We start from the raw sequence: 17681 nt of genomic DNA on the forward strand, positions 1-17681 counted from the left end.
CTGTTGCTCTTGTGCACTCCAGTAACACCAACTATAAACATTTAACCATAATAGTAACACCGATAACTTGGGAATCCTGTCTGTTGGCAGCCTAGATGCTAAGGATGGTAAGAGATCTCCACGTGCAGAACCCGATGGGATGCAGTCTGCTGTCACCTCCCAGAGCTCCATGTTGACCCCAGGAGGACCATGACTTTACCAGTCACCAGTGGAACTGTTAACTCTCTCAGCAACAGGATGCAGGAACCCATGGCTGTATCTCAACTGAAAATTCCCAGGGGTGGGTCAGGTACAGAGAAAGGATGCATCCTGGCATGCTGCCACTCTCTCCCTACCTCCTTACATCTTGGAAAGGGAGATGAACCACAGTCTCATTATTCAGCTGAGTGTCCCAACCTCAGTGATGCCCACCTGACCACAGGGGCCCCACAGGACAAGGGGAAGAGAGGAAATCCATCCTCTGCTCCCATGGCTCCTGTAGACGACCAGGGACAGATAACCGTACTGTTGGCTACGGTTGCACCTTGAAACATCCAACCCTCCCCATGCACTGCATAGCCAGAACACCACACTGGGGCTCTGAACGACCCTCTGGAGTTGTCCTCAAGGACAACCAGCAGGTAATTATAATATGCTAGCAAAACAAATTGGCAATGACAAATACTTAATAATTAACAATGTAAAATAAAAATAAAATATGCAAAGCTCAGAGTTGGACAGCCCAAGACTCATTTTGGATGTTCTAAATCTGTCCCATAGCCAAAACCAGTCAATTCCACCCTAGCTTCTCCTTGTAAAATAACAAATTTGAGTTAAGAACTACAATGCTGGGATCACTTGTGAACAAGGCTGTGTAACTGTAAAAAGAAGCAGAATACATGAATATATTACAAGCAGTTTCCTAAGCCCTAAAAAAGGAGGGAGAGGGAGGAAAGAGGGGGAGTACGGCACTGGTGAGTTTTGCATGCAGAAGGAACATCTGGAAAACCAGGCTGGAGGAATTAGAAAATGAAACGGCTCTAGATAATACCAATAGGAAATTCAGGTCAAATTGCAGGGATATGATTAAGGACAGCAGAATGTTCCTCTAACAATTAGGGGATGTGCAAACACAAAACCTTTGGCTAAGGAGTGCACCAACCTGGAAAAAAAAATGTTTTTATGCGGGAGTTTTTTTCAGCCTCAGCCACAAGCCTGGCATAGCAGGGGAAAGCACATCAGGTGCACATCCCCATCATGCTCATATGCAACTGGAGATTGTCTCCAGCTGCCAGGCAAACAAAGGACATGGGACTGCTATGGGATAAGCCAAAGAGTCACACAGTGTGGATTTTATTCCCAGCTCTGCCAAAGGTTTCCTGCAAAACCTTAGGCCAGCAGCTTAGTCCCTCTGCTTCCTTTTTCAAATCTTATCTAAACATGAAAAGGAACAAGTTTGTGGCAGCTCAGTAACACAACAGATAGCTTTCAGAGAAAACACAAACAAACAAAAACAATAACAACCAAAAACGGTGCCTTATCCTACCCCCTTCCACGTTAACCTTTGTCTCAAACATCTTCCAAGATGAGGACACAGCACTTCACATTACAGCCACCACATATGAACACCTCATTGTAAGGACCCCTAATCTTCCTATTGTCATGCAGTGTTGCTGTTTACGGGCCCCCCCCCCCCCCCACACACACATTTGGAAACCCAGCCTTTCTACAGCAGCTGCAGGTGGAGCATCACAAAAACAGCAGAGCCGGGCACTGACTTCATTTCAAGAGATATCGCACAGACTTCACTCATTGCATTTTTCAGTTTCTCATCTACAACAACATAAGAGAGCAGAAACGCGAGATAGGCTTTATCAGTTAAAGTAGTGGCACTGTTGTAGATACAGCGGTCTGGGGATATCAGCACGACATGGCTTGCAGGGAGGTAATATCCTCTTTCAGCATGCCCAGTACTGCTGGAAAAATGAGTATGTTTTCAGACACACAATTCTCCTGCAGGTCTGAAAGAGCAGAAGCAAAAGTGACTCTAACTCACATGCAAAAGTCGCAGACAGAAGAAGCCTGTTTTTCTGTATTAGTTGGTCTTAATTGAAGAGCAGCACCTTTCCAACTCTGTCTCTTATTTGTTAAAGCCACTATGCACTTGATATATGTTATTGTACAGCCAAATTTAAGACCATTTCAGTAAGATTTTTTTTTTTGCCCTGCCATTTTATGCCCCAAAGAAACAAATAAGTGGAAAACTCATATGTTAATCACACTGAAGGAACTTTAATTTACTCTGGTGCATAAAAATCTCACAGATTTTTTCAAAGGAGAGATGCTATCATATGCTTACTTGTTTTTTTCCACTTCACCAAACAGACACTCTCCCTTATGCTAGATGAAAAAGTTTTGCAATGGCAAATGTCAGTTTTCAATGATTTGATCTGAAAGCTGCATCACATACCACTACAGCTATACTGCGGGGGAAAACAAGGCTAGCAGTATACCACCCTCTTGCTTTGCAGAAGAAACCATCCACGCCAACACCCAGGCTACTGTTTTCATCAAAGACATAGACCAAAAAAAGACCAAAGACATGATTATTCCTCGCAAGCATAGCTGACTCTCAGGACATATGAATGCCACAGCTCCTTAGTGACAGAAAGACTGACCTGCCTCTCTGCCCCAGTTTCACTTTGGAGACTGAAAACTAACTTAACCGTCAGCAAGCATGTATTGTAGGGTTTAGACTGATTAGGCTGCCCTGCAGACCCACATGTTTTGCTTCTAACCCATCTAACAGAGTCGCTGCCATCTGCAGACCAACAGACCTTTCAGTGCTGTGCATTTCCCAAGCAGAAATGCTCTTCTTCCCAGCGCCTGTGCTAGCACTTGCACTGAAGTTTTGCATCCTCAGACGCTCCAAGTTACCAAGCAGAAAAATGAGGGAGGATGAGCGGGAGCCTTGGTGTTTACCCAGCTGTATGAGGGCGATCATTGTCTTCTCACACAGCATCCTCATCGTCCCCTCCCCAGTCCCAAGCCCTTCACCCTGCAGGGGCAGAGGGGCAGTAGGGGCTGTGGGGAGGGCAGGAGGGAGCTCGACAGCCCAATGCTCAAAGGAGCAACCAAAGACAATTCTTCTGCAGCCGGAGGAATGGAGAAATGGGTATCTCCCAACACAAAGAGCAAGTGTGGAGCCAGGCGATTCCCACCCGACAAACTCCAGAGAAGAAATGGAAGGAGCCTGGAACAATGGTTGTCTTTATCATCCTTGAAGGCACAAGCATGAGGAACCACGGGGTGGCTGGACCTTGGTGGCAAGACACCCCTGCCATGCCACCTCCCTGTGCAGTGCCATCCCACAGAAGGCGTCAGCTCTACGTCCTGGGATTGCTCTTATGCAGAATTGCATCACTAAGCATCTCATGCCCTGGGAGGGGACTCCACAGAACAAATAAAAAACTCTGAAAACTGCTCAGATAACTGAGAATACCCCTGGTTACTTCCAAAGAGAGATCATCTGCCCTCTGAATGACATGTGGTTAATCAGAAACAGCAAGCATCACGGCCAGGTGGCAACACATGGTTGAACAGAAGACAAACCCTGCCAACTCTCCAACCCCCTGCAGATCCCACTCTCCAAAAGGGCCATTCATGGCAATGTCAGGCAGGAGAAGCATGAGCACCCAGGCTGATCCCTTGCTTGTGGGCGGAAGCCAGCAGGTCCTCCTGCAGGGTCAGCAATTAGCAAATGCAGCTAATGGTACATTGCTCCCTTATTTCAGAAGCAGGCCAAGCAGACCAAGCTCTGCACATGACCTCCAAAACGTGCAAGAGATGGCTTTTACAGAGAAAAGCTTGCTCAAGGCAGAAGGCTGGGGGAGGTACATGTACCTTCCAGCAGCAGAAGATATACATTCCTCCTCTTCCCCCAGCTTTGTTTTTCCTTGCTGGAGTGAGGAAACTCAAGCCATGCAAACAGGGGAGTTTTCCTGTCTACCAAGCAGCTTGCCCTTTCTGATTGCCGTGACTTACTCTGCTAATACAGCTAATAGAGGCATTTTTCAAAGGCAGACACATAACTCTGGTTGAGCACACATACCAAATGGCCTCAGCAGCATCAAACAGTGCGCTCCTCTCCGTGCTTGCATATGACACCTGCCTGATTATTATTTTTCTGGGTAGTCATGGCTTTGGGGCTTTTTGTTTTTGCAAGACCACCGTATGCGCTATACGAGCCCAGTCATTCATCTTGAAGCACAACGAGCAACAACCTATTCCAGGTGATTAATCCATTTTATTACATCATGTAGACACGCTATGGTCTCCCACACCCAAACTTCCTACCACAGAAGGAATCTACAGGCATCGTGTTCACAAGCAAAACCAGACTTAAGTTTTTAAGCAAAAAGAGAGGTCTGAGCTTAAAGCAACTACCCGCTAATTCTTATTCAAAGTAAAATTACAGAGGACAGATAAATAAATGCGTATACACGCGTTTAAGTAGGATTTACAGAAATAAAGAGTAATTGCTTGCCACAACACTTGTCAATTTTGAGAAATACACAGCATTTAGACTGATCCTTACTTCTACACAAATATTTCTTTTTTCCCCCTCTAATTTCCAAAATTAGTTATTAAACAGCTGTTCCCACACTTTTTGCAGCTGGTAGACACATAAAATATACAAATTATAAAGTAAGGAGAACAATTAAAGAGAATCAAAAAGTGCACTAATACACGGTATATTCAAATTCAGCTGTCATTCATCCAGTCTGTTTCTTTGATAGCTTTTTCTTCTCACTTCTCTTTGCTGACATTTACATTAAAAGGTGCAGTATCTTTCAACTTCCATTTTGAATAAATGTTCCTTGTAATGAACACCATGGGCTTGAAAGCATGTTTTCCGAAATTCAGTGAAAAGGTAGTTTAACAAAGATAAATGAGAGAACTGGAGAAAAGTGAATCGTTCTGCAATCTGAACTAATTCCTATTTGGAACAGGCTCAACTAAGGAAGGAGATGTAAGACTTTTGGCAATGCAAATGATAATTATTTAAAATCTTGGCAGTAATTTTATCAAATAGTAGCAATTTCATTAAAAGGTGCACGGGTAATCATCTACATAAGGCCTCCAAAGGGGAAAATATAGCAATAATCGCATAATTATGTTATCATTGCTCTTATGATGGACCACATTAAATACCACAAAGAGGAGCATTGCTTTTTACTTTCTCTAGGTACTTAGTTCAGTACTTTTTCCTAGAGGACTGCAGCAATAAATAAGAACTTCAGATTAATAAACATGCTCACCAAAATTTGCAGAAAAAGAAGAGCTATTTTTTATGTACATATTATGCTGTATTCTCTTTTCCCTCGATGAAAGAACTGGCAGAATCATGAGATAAAAATTGTTTTCAGTGATAAGGTGGATAAGGTATTTATATAGCTCTATTACTGCAGTACAAGTCATTGCATCACATGCAGTGCAACCACGTGGCAAATTAATGTATTTGAGAAGCCAGTTTTGGAGTATTTCCACATTTGTCCATATAAGCTAATTTCATCCATTGAGTGATTTCTAATAAGCCTGAAGTAAGTTAGATTTCCTTCATTTAACTAGTGCACAAGCTTCGCTGCTAATTAGGATGTTGTTAAAAAATTGTGTAAAAGCATTGTCTTACTGACAACACCAACTCAAATACACATATTTTTAAAGGGGGACACAGCGTTAGAGAAATATTCTTGTGCATGGCTACTGAAACTGTGAGTACAAAGACTTCTGGAGGATTCATTCACAGGTTCTTCAGAACCTCTGAGGGTGAACAAATCCAGTTTCTGGTAATCATGCTAACACCCAGCAAGACTGTCAGCGTTAACGTCTTGGAAGTGCCTTGAATACAGAGATTAGGATATATTTCTGATAATCCAGTTTCATTTCTCAAGTCATCTTCTAGCAAAGAGATACATAACTCAGCCTTTTAACTTAATCTCCAGTGTCTGCAGATGTCCCACATATATTTCTCTTGCGAGTTGTACTACCTCCTAGTTTATTAACATAGCCCTACCATTAACTGCATACATGGCATGCAGGTAGGTAGCTACTTACTGAAACAGTTGTCCTCCTTCCTACCCCAGAAGAGATTAATGGACGTGCACAAGATGGCATCCTGCTGTGAGTACAGTTTGAATACCTGCCTAAGCAAGGAATCCCATTTCAGTACCTTTTTTGATGGTATCTAGTTTATAGGAGGAGACCAGAAATGCAGTTTACTCCAGCAGCTTCAATCTGACCTCTTTTATTGTGCTGCATACCCAAAATCCTACATATGACGATATTAGCATTATTGCACAGTCAGCAATTTTATATATAATACCTGGAAGTCAGACGTGCTATGGAATAGGAAACTTCAACAGCTTGTGTTACAATGAATGCTACTGGGAGGAAGCTTTTATTTTGTTGAAGATAGCATGATTTCTTTTCAAAGTTAAAAAGTTATGCTCATCTAGGCACCAAAAGTGCTTCCATGCCACATAAAGTAGCAAACAAAGAGGCAGCAAAAGTAAAGAAAAGAATCAGGCAGTCACTGAGAAGCAGAACTGAACACATCAGCACTAGTTGCTAGTGCAGGAGAGCATCTATATAATTCCAAGGCATACAAACAGAACCATTTTCGGCAGAAATACCACATTAACATGCATTTTTACTTTAATACTATGTTAAAAAATAAAAACGCGGCCTTTTATAGTGCATATTTTCCTTTCAAAAAGTAAAAATATTCAAAACTAACTTTGAAACTACAACATGAATTAAAGCTTACACCTCTTATAATCCTTGAAAAATTAGAAGGCATAATATTATTCAAGCTTACACTTGCTGCCAACATTTTAAAGATAATCAAACAATTGAATTGATGGAAGTCATTAACTGAGCACCTCTAGATAGGTTGTGCAGCAGTGATAAACCAGTCCTTGGCATCTGGAGTTTCCTTGCAAGTGCAGAGAAAATATTTTCCTTACTTAGTTCATTCAGTCCAACTCAATTAAGTGACTTGCCCATTCAGAAATGAGCTAGTGTGAAGGAGTTGAAAAAAATACATGAATGTTTCTTTCCACTTCTATTCTAGGAATAAAAAGAGGATGAGATCGACTAGTTCTGAAATTTTTGCAGCATAGTAACTAGAAACTGCCAGTTTTGACTACAGATAGGGCTTTCAGACATTAATTCTTTATTTCAAAACATTTCTCAATGAGTTTTTTCTTTGGAATTGGCTGGCTTCTCTGTGGTGCTCTTTATCTAACAGAAGAACATTTCAGAATTCTGGTTTCCTCCATTGTAATTGATGCAAATCATAAGTAAAAAATCAATTATCTAATACATAAGAAATGTCAACACTTTCTGTCTTCATACTGAAACATACACATGAAGAATCAGAGTAAGTGTGTATGTAACAAGCAATATAATTACTTAAATACATGCACAGTGATTAATCAAACTGAGTATAACATTAAGTGCAAAGGCTATATTTAATTAAAACTATTTCAATGGTAATAAAGGAGGTTAAACCTTTCTTTACAAAATGATTAAGTACAAATGCAAAACAGTTAGAATGAGGCTTACTGTTGGCTGATTTAAATCATGATTAAAATCAGATTTACAATGCTTTGAATCAAATTGCAGCACACTACACAGGGAAATAACTATCTTGTTAAACCTGGAAGCACTACATTTCTTATCTGGAGTCTGGTGTCAATTTTTACACATTGTCCCTGGAGGTCATGCGAACAAGTTGGAGAGGGCTGAGAACAAGAGGAGGATGAGTTACAAAAGACGCACCAAAAGAAAAGGCTGAAGAAACTGTACTTGTTCATCATAGAAAAGTCAAAGGTGTGATGTTAGTTGCCAATATGTAAAATGCTATCATCAAGACGGTTATCAGCACTTCATTATGCCCACCAGAAGATGACAAAAAAGAACAGAATTCTGCAAAAGCAAGGGAGATGAGAGAAGCTTTGAACTCCAACAATTAGTTAAGCATTATAAAACAAAAACAAACAAGTGGGAAAATCTGTACTGCAAGTCTGTCTTAGAGCAGCCAGCCGGAAGTCTGCCCGGGAAGATCTGCTATGCCTGACCCTGGTAGAGAACGGGGGACAGACCAGACGACCTCTACAGGTCCCCTCCAGCCATATTCTTACAGCTAGCTCTGTGGAAGCTTTCTAATATTTGTTCTGTTTCTTAGAAACCCTGCTGCTGGAGTCAGGTGAATGTGTGAGAAAGTCAGATTTCATTTAGCAAAGAATGAAGTTTCCAGTCCTGAGGGCTGTGGACAAAAGCTTCAACCCGTGACGTTGGTGCACCCATTAACTCCTGAACAACAACAACAGGAAAAAAAAAAAAAAAAAAAAAAAAAAAAGATTAAGAGAGCCAAGTGCCAGTTTTTAATCTCATGATGATGTTCAGCAGGAACCTAGTTAGTTCTGAGTGGCCTACGTATGTAAATACCCAAAGTACTGCTGACTTACACAGCTCATTCAGGCCGTTTCTGCCCCTCTGAAACATACAGGCTCTGAATGACGGGGATATTTGAACAGTTTCTTTCATAACTGGCTAGTTTCATTTCTTTTTCCAGTGTGGCTTTTGCACAAAGCTTTTCCTAGAAGTCTGCTTCGTGTCGTGAAGAGCATGGTCACCCAGCACGAGTGGAGAAGCACTCAGCCTAAGACAATGACTGATGGGAAAGGAAAGGAAATGCAGAACTAACCTGGCATTTGTCAGGTCTCAAGCAACATACAAGAGATGCATTGACTTTCCAATTTCTCTTCCGCAGTTTTCATCTCTTCTTACTTAAAATCAGCCCATACATCCTCTTTATCACTTAGATTTACAGCTGTCAGTGCTTAGCAGACAGTACTGAGTTCTCCTCCGTATCAGGTATTTAATGATTATATTACGTGATTGGGGACTTGGCTGTCAGATGACATTTAAAATCATAGACTTTTAATGTTGTCAGCCCCACAATGACAAAACTCCCTGCAGTTGATAACATTACTAAATGATGCTTTATTTTAGCTACAGTCTTCAGGAAGGATCTGTACAGAGCAGCCTAGGAGTTGCATGGCACGTTAGCAACATTAGAAACTTATCTATTATTTGTGTGCCTGTTTGCTGTAAAAGATAACATAACCAAGGGCCTTACATGCTGTACAAAATAATTCTGTTGTGACACAAGAATGAACATTAAAAATCCATTTAAGAGTCTATCTGAAAACCTATGTTTTCAGAATAAATTGATATAATCCCCGAGAGTAAACCCTCTGAGAGATTAACACTAACTGTGTTTTCTAATTGGTATAACCTAGAAAATAGGAGTCGCTCTCTCCCTTCAAACACAGATGTTTACATTCCTCTTATGCTTTTATCACTAACTGCAGCAATCTTGGCCAGTGGACAAACAATACACTCCAGTTGCCATTAAGTCTGGCAACAAGCCCATGAGACTACTCACACGCGTGAAATTACGTCCTTTTATGGCCTTTTGCGGGTCACGTTGTCAAAGAGGGTCAGGCACCTTTTGGAAAATCCCTTATTGTCTCCTAAAATTTACTTAAAGAGCAAAGCACAACAATTCTGCAGTAAAATAATACAGAAGAATTTCAAATGCCTTTTGTGTCAAGTTGTAGTAATTTGCATGTGCGTTCTCTTCAGATTTTCTTTAATAAATGTCCCAAAGACGTAAGACACTGAAGTTTGGATTGCCACTTTCTAATACCCTTGGTCTTTAGCATCAGATCTCTTTTGCTAAGGTCCCAGTGAACACCTCAAGCTGTCCTAGGGCTGAAGAGACTCAACAGGGGGACCTGAGTTTCTGAAGGACAGAACAAGTGCAGGTTTCTTCCTGTGTAGGGGAATATTCAGAAGGTATTTAAGGAATTACAAAAAGGCAACATTTTACACTTAAAGTGCATGGGTTCTTACAGTAACTACAATGCATTTAACATCAGACCTCATTTCCTCCAGCCATTCTTTATACAGCTGAAAGAGACTTAAGGAAATGAGTCAAAATCCTGGAAGATGTTTGTACTACACAAGAAAGAAAACAACATCTGTAAAATAATGTGTGTCACATACGTACAGCAAGACAATGTGCAGCGCTTGATCTCTGCAATGGCATTCATCTTCATGGACATAGGAAAAAAAAAAAAAACAGCTGAAAAGTGTCTTAACCTTGAGCGATTACTGCCTCTCTTCTACGAGACCGATATCAGATTGGATCAGTTGTCATGTATTGTAGATAAACATATATGTTGTTGAAACAATCTGATGCTGTGCAGTTCTTGTTTCATCCAGAATTTGTTACTCCTTACCCTTAGATTACACCAGCCTGTTTACTCAAAGTTCAGGCTAGAAAGAAGCTCTCCTTCAAACTACAGATGCGTAATATTTGGTATTTAGCTTGACAGCTACAGCTATGCCTTAAAAATCTTGTGAATAGATTAAAAAACCAAAGAATTACAGTTAAGAATACAGCAGGCTGAAATGCAGAGAATACAGAGGCATCATTAGAGCCCCTCACTACAGACCAGAGAGAGAAAAGGCCAAGCTCTACTACGAGAAACTCTTCCAGACTGGGACATGACTCAGATGTTCCTCCTGAGATCTGCCCCTGGCTGGGGCTTACATGTGCTTAAGACATATCCTTTCTGATTCCACCTGTGTCCTGGTGCAACATGTCCCTGCCTGAGGTTCGTCAGGACCCTTGAATCAATCCACACACCTGCAAAGCAGTGTTATTGTTTCAGCAGGCGACAGTAGGTTCCTGGTAGATAGCCGACAGAGAGCCAGCGTAACCCAAGCGCGCTGCAGCTGCGCTCGTCGACAAGAGGCTCTCGCTCACAAAAAGAGCACAGGGAAATGCCTCCAGTCTCTGTGAATGGTACTTAAACTGGATGCAAATGCAAGTCTCGCTTCTTGCCAAATTTATCCCAGTCTTCATTACGAAGCCTGAAGAAAAATCACTTAGGCACTTGCTCAGAGAAGGTTCCCGGTTGTAACGGAAGGAAAAGAGTTGAGTATTGAGCAATCTTTAACATTTCCACTCTGCTCCTGGCAGTGGCCTTGGGCCACGTTTATGCACGGGGGAATCAGCACTGCTGCAGGGGAGGGAGGAGAAAAAGACAAGAGGAGAGGTGGAAATGGGGGAGTAGGGAGGGCAGGGTGTTCAAATGGGCTGAGGGGGTCAAGGCAGTGACTGAGCGACAGCAATCAGAAACCTCATCAAGTTCGGTCTTCCTCCTTCAGTCCTCCTCCCTCCCAGCTGACAGGTACTGGGGAGCGTTATGAAAGCAGACATTCTTCCCTCTGGGCACGGGGAGAGCCTCCTATTGCTCTGCAGCTGACTGAAAGGAGGGTATATTGATGGATGCTGGAAGGAACCACGTCCAGTCTTCCATGACCGCGGGATGGAAATGCCGTGCAGGCTCTGGCAGAGCACGGGGGGACGGGGAGAGCCTCGGGGGAGGACAGGAGAGACACAGAGAAAAGATCATTTCAGAAAAGTGCATAAAAGGAGGACTGAGCAATCCCCACGTGAAAGGAAAAGTGGAAGCCTATGTCAGGATGCAAGAAAAACAAGGAATAGGAAGGGGCTGTGGACAGAAGAGATGAATGGTTTACTCCGAGCAGCTCCTTTAAGCTTTGTTTTCTACATCCTCCTTCCCTATCTGCAACCAAAGGAAGAAGCTCTTGACTAAAAGCCAAAAAAAAGATACTTAATATAAGTTTGCATACGAATAAACAACAGGATAGAGGACAGGTCTGAATGTGGACCGTGGGAGCTCATCCAGCCCATGCATCTGCAGCGAGGCAAAGCACCATGACGTGCTAACTCCGGAGCAGTCCTTGAGCAAGTCAGCTCTGCCAGGACACAACCCTCCGGTCTGATACCTCCTCCTGTGGCACAAAACTCGCCCTGGGTGTCGTACAGCTGTGTGATGCACAGGTGGTCCAGGCACCTACCCAAAGGCACTTGTCTTTTTTTGGCAGCAAATCACTTCTACCTGCCACACCGTGTATTTTTGGTCTACACAAGTTTGCCTAACGTGCTCCCGAACTGAAATGTCTCCTACAAGTGTCTGAACCCAGAACCAGATGAAGTATGGAGAAAAAGTTTCTCCTTGCCCCTCTGTGCTCTCACGACCTCCAGGAGACACTGCCAGCTTCCCAAGTTTTCCTTAAGGCCAGTTTAGCCGTAAGAGGAAGGATAACCTTTAAGTGCAAGCAAGAAGTACATGAAGCAAAGAAAGTTGGTGTCTGTTAAATTCTCATATCCCAAAGCAGTGTGCTTACAACAGGGCCCCGTAAATCGTCACGGATCTGTTCCAGGTAATTTTACCTGTACTCCCCTCCAGCACAGTGGCCGGGGGGGGGGGGGGGGGGGGGGGGGGCACCCCCCCCCCCCCCGCCCCCCCCCCCCCCCCCCCCGCCCAGGACAGAGCCCTGCGGTGCAGCTCCCAGCATCTCCTCCTGCCTCTCAGCTCTGTGTCAGCTAGCAGGAGGAGCACAGCCCGTGCTTCCCCACTCCGGGGCGTGCAGCTCACCAGCAGCTGCCTCCCCGGGCACCTGCCTCCAAAAGCCTCGTGCAAAGCCGCCGAGCGCCGCAACCCCACGCCGCGCCTCAAATCTCCAGCCCAGCGAGGTCGAGCCAGGGGGAAGCCCTTTCGCCGAGCGGGCAGACGGGATCCTTCGGGTCCCCGGCCCGGCACACCGAAGTTTTGGCACCCCCGAAGCCCCTCTCGCTAGGAGGCGGCTCGGTTCTGCTCAGCAGCCCGACTCCGACGCCTCTCCCCGGGGCCGCACCGAGCCGGGCACCGAGCCCACGACCCCCGTGCTCCCTCCGCGACCCCTGGGAGCGCTTCGCCCCGGCAGGGCAGCGCCGGGCACCTGCCGGCGGCGGCCGTCCCCTGCCTATTGTTCGAGCAGCACTGAACCGCGGGGACATTTTGTACTGATGAAGAGATAGTTTATTGTCAAAACAGCCCGGCCCGGAGAGGTTGGGGGGGGGGGGGGGGGAACGGCCGGAATGATGCCAGCCCCCCCCCAACCCCGCCGAGCCCCCCCCCCCAAACAAAGGACTTTTTTTTAAATTATGGTTTTTATTTTTCCTACGGGGCGTCCCGCGAAAGCGACTGGGGTGGGGGGAGATACCAAACGCAAACGGGCTTTCTGCCTCCCTCCCTCCCTTTACCTCTTCCCTCCTTCCCCTCCCCGGTGTCCCCTAAAGTTCCCCGCCGCCCCCCTCCTCGGCTCCCACCTGCGGGGAAGAGGCTGAGCAGCAGCAGCAGCGCGGCGTGCGCCAGCAGCTCCCGGCCGAGGTGCGCGCCCTCCATGCCGCCGCCGGGCCCCCCCCGGCTCTGCCGCTCGCACCGCCCGCCGCTCCGAGATGCCCGAGCCCCCGCGGGAGGGCTGCGGACTACAACCGGCCCCGCCGCCGCAGCCGCCGCCGGCCCCGCCTCCGCCGCCCGCCTCCCCCCTTTCCCCCGTCCTTCCCCGAGCCCCCCCCCCCCCCACCCCCGCCCGCCCCCGCGCCGCGGGGGTGGGGGGGGGGGGGGGGGGGGGGGAACGCCCCCCCGGGGGGCAGGGAGGGGCGTCGGGAGCCTCCGTGAAAAGAGAGAGCCGCTCCCCAGCCCCTCCTCGACCCGTCTCCCAGTTAATATTATTATAATTTTTAGGGAATAAGGAACACCCCCCCCCTGCGGGGAGGGGCTGGGGTTGGGGGAGCCCTGGAGGATGCACATGGTCCTCGCCCGACGCTCCCCTGGCCCAGCCCTCGCCCTCCCGATGTGCCCGCCGGGGTGGGGTGGCCCCTGCTAGGGGTGAGAAGCGAGCCGCAGGTGTGTCCCGTGCCACAGAATAAAAGATCGAAATAACCCGGTTTGGGATGGAAAAGAGAAGACTGAGAGGGAGCTTAAACGTGGAGAAAAAAAGGATTCTTACAAAGAGGATTGCGAGCAATTGTTTTTCACGTCCCTCAAGGGCAAGATAAAAAGTAATCCATTTAGTTCTCAGCAAAGAAAGAAACGACAGAGAAAGAAATAGCTTAAATGTTAGGAAAGCACTTGCAAAGGGGAAGGAGAATTCAGTCTCGGAACGCATCGTGGAGAAGAGGTGGCGGAATCCCACAGAGGGAGTTTTTTAAGCACCGATGAGACAAGTGACAAGGAGGATCCGGGAGCACTTGCTTATTTCTGCAGCTACGGAGCCAGAGTGGAGCTGCTCTGCAGGCAGAAATAACACGAACTGCAGAAATGTCTGCCTTAATGCTGCTTTAACACTGCTTTGTCAGCCAGTGTCATGCTGCCGGAGCGAAGGAAGGCAGGCACTGTGTGATCCTGGACGGTGCTGGCAGGGGGACAGCCCATGGCTGTGGCCAGGGTCCCGCTAGCAGCACCCAGGTGGGCAGCAGGGCAAGGCCACGACTGTTGGCACAGCCACAGCCACGGCTCCAAACATACAGAAGGGGTTAGGGGACACGTGGCAAAGCCCTTACCCATTGCAAATGTGTCAGTACAGATCAGAAAAGTTATTGAAGGTAAATTATTCCTTTTTTTTTTTTTTTTTCCTTTTCTTTTTTGGCACTGTCAAATTTTTTTCCAAGGTTAATAGCACTGTCCCATATGGTCCAGCATTAGATGAAAGTCTTGTCTTATATGTTTAAAATGACTCTCTCCATTTCTTTACTCTCTTTCATCTCTGACAGCCAGTCTCTTTTGATGGGTGAGTACTTCCCTTGCTGCAAAATGGAATACATTTTTGTTAGCACTCTGACAATTTCAAAATCAAACATCATTTTTAAGTCATATTTCTTACTAGGTGCTAGCCTCATCAAATTAATTCTGGGCGGTGAGAAAAAAAAATAGCTGAAATACTTAAAATTTTAGTGCACTCCAGATTTTCCATGTTTCTTTCTGTAGGATAGAAAAAAGGACTTTTATACATATAAATGCTTGGAGCGTTTACAGTTTAATTTCTTAAAGACGCAAAGGCAGCAAAGAATATACTATGAGAGGTTTCCCCTAAAACATTATCAAGGAACATGCGATGTTGTTTTTCTGACAGGTTTCTCCCTGCTCTGCTTGATTAGTGCGGTTTCAGTTAGTGGCATGCATTTATGGCCTGCACATCCCCGATCACATGAAGCCCAACTCGCGTGGCCCTACATCATGTGCCTCATTTTTATGAGCATTAGCTGAATGTTAGACATCTCAAAATCAGAATGGCAATAATATTCTCCATCCACTTTGCCTGGCTATAAATAGCTACCGTAAGAGGGAGACACAGGTGAATTGGCTTTAACCTTGCCACTTCATTTACTTTTAATAATCATAACAATAAACATAGTTGCCCTTTCCACCTCATCCCAATGTATTGCACTGAAAGCTGTAGGTTCTCTTGTCCATATTCTGTTTGCATTAAAGAAGGAAAAACAAAACAAAACAAACAAAAAGCAACAACAACCCTAAGTTTCTTAAACAGTGAAGGACTCTCTCATGTCTTCTACTCCTGCCCAAAATACATGAGCCTAAGGCAACATGGTTCTTGTCTGCATTTACACCCAGCCTCACATGTTCCTCTTGTTGTCCCCATAGCACTGTGGCCGTATGTTGGGATAGGTAACGCCATCTCCCCTCATTGCCTGCTGCAGCCAACATGCAGTAGGTGAATGCACTAGAGGAAGAAGAGAGATCCACAGACTTTGCAGAGAATGGATACAGATTTGGAGATAAAAATGAGAGATATCCAAAGCCCTCTACTTGGAAAGCTGACTTCAGCTTGAAATCCTTGAAGTGATTTAACATTTGTGGACCAGCTCCTTCAACCAGTCAATTCACAAGATTGCTTTTACACGTCCGTGGGGCTGCTCACTGAAGTAAACGTTGCCCAGATCGATAACATTGGTAAGATTAAGCTAATGCCATGAACAACGGGTGACCTAATGAAGGACTTGCGTTTTTTCTATATCTGAATGAAAATCCATTTGGAAATTAACTAGTTTGATGGCTTCAAAGAGTTTATTTGCAAGGGCTATGAAAACCTTTTTATTTTAAATCTTTACAGCATAAATAATCCATGGGATCTATTTTATCTATGGCATAACATATTTAATGAGAAGAGAGGAAAACGCCCTTCTGACACAGCCAATCGATGCCAGCAGGAATCCCTCCTCATAAACAGCAATAATGAGTTCTTTTATAAGGCTTTATATTCTGTCTCTAAATTGCAGATTAATAGATTTTACTGTGGGACATCACTATTCCACTTAAAATGGAAGCCCCGGCAAGGCAGGCAGCTCCAGAATTAACTCATCTGTGATTCCTGAAGGCTTTGAGAAATTATGAGAAACATCTATTGATTTACCAATGTTGTTGCAAAAGCTCTCTGGCTTAAACATTGGCTTATAAGTTTGCTTCACTTCTGTAAAGCGAGAAGTGATTCACTTTCTGCCTTCTGAGTGCATCTGAAACAGCAGCTCTGAAGCCTCGTTGTCAGGAATGTCATATGACCACCGTGCAGAAATTCGTACTCGTCGCTCTGCCGTATCTTAACTTCAGTCCACAAAAGTGTACCAATGAATTTCCCAAGCCTCTTTTAATTAATTAATTAATTAATTTTTAAAAAATGTGAAATCTGCTAGTCTAACCTGTTGCCATGGCAAGTTGTGTTCTGTCTGGGCTTGTTTTCTAGAAGGCCTGAGGTTTCAGGATGTCCCACTGCCTTTAGTTTTATTAACTTCCAATCTTTTGTGTCCTCACACTGGAAAGTTAGGGTGGGTGAGTTGGGAGAACTGGGGCGGGAGGGGAGTTGACAGGCATATGTCTTCAGACTTCATCTATATATAGTAGGATTTTAATGCATTTCATGCAGCTTTACAGAGGAAATTTCTGTTATTTTTAGCAGGAAAGACTCTAAAATTAATGCAGATAAAGTGGACACCTTTATCTCATTCCCCTCAGGAATATGAGCCTTCAAATTGAATCCATTCAGTCTTGCTAAAGTGGGATGTATCTCTTACTCCCCTTTTAATCCAATTTTGTAAAATATTCACTAAATCCCATTGTGCCCGTGATCTTAAATCTGCATTGCTATCCTAGTTAATTAAAGAGTTTTCCAGCATCAAATGTCAAGAGCCTAGATACAATCATCATTGAAGCTTGAAATATATGCTGTTTTTAAGGACATCTTGCATTATCACATGCGCAGCACACTAGTGTAAAAACTGTCTTATCAGTACAAGCTTAAGTGGAAAATAAAGGCTCTAATCTTCTCGATGGCATTTTTGTTAGTTTATAACCTACAATCTTACTAAGAAAAAAGATTTGTCTTTATGAACGGCTGAGTATGATTCTCGCCTTTATCACGTACTGCTTTGCTTGCCCCAGCCACTGCTGCGAGCTACAGCTGTAGGATTAGTTTGTAAAAGTGCTGTAACTCCATGCAGTACCTTAGCTTGAAAGGTCCTCTCATGTGCTTTCTTGTCTTATTTCATTTTGTCACCGGGTTGGTTTTCTGAGTGAGTGTAATGTACCAAATTGCTGAGAAACATCTGATTCGGATTCCTGAAAAGCCTCCTCTTTTCCCAGCTAGCTGCTCTCTCTATCCTTGCCCAACCTCCCCTGTGTGGCAGCTTGACCTGC

The 17681-nt window shown here is 44.6% G+C and overlaps 1 protein-coding gene across 1 annotated transcript in view; it reads right to left on the bottom strand.

Annotated features, from left to right (window-relative positions):
- Positions 1-13510, bottom strand: part of KIT (KIT proto-oncogene, receptor tyrosine kinase) — a 53956-nt gene extending 40446 nt beyond the window's left edge. The window contains exon 1 of the mRNA XM_035325407.1: positions 13301-13510. Within this exon, the coding sequence (XP_035181298.1) occupies positions 13301-13376 (76 nt within the window). The 5' untranslated portion in view covers positions 13377-13510. The remainder of the gene's footprint in view (positions 1-13300) is intronic.
- Between the last annotated feature and the right edge of the window lie 4171 nt (positions 13511-17681).

The sequence above is a fragment of the Oxyura jamaicensis genome, chromosome 4, assembly GCF_011077185.1.
Source record: "Oxyura jamaicensis isolate SHBP4307 breed ruddy duck chromosome 4, BPBGC_Ojam_1.0, whole genome shotgun sequence".
Classification (NCBI taxonomy): domain Eukaryota; kingdom Metazoa; phylum Chordata; class Aves; order Anseriformes; family Anatidae; genus Oxyura; species Oxyura jamaicensis.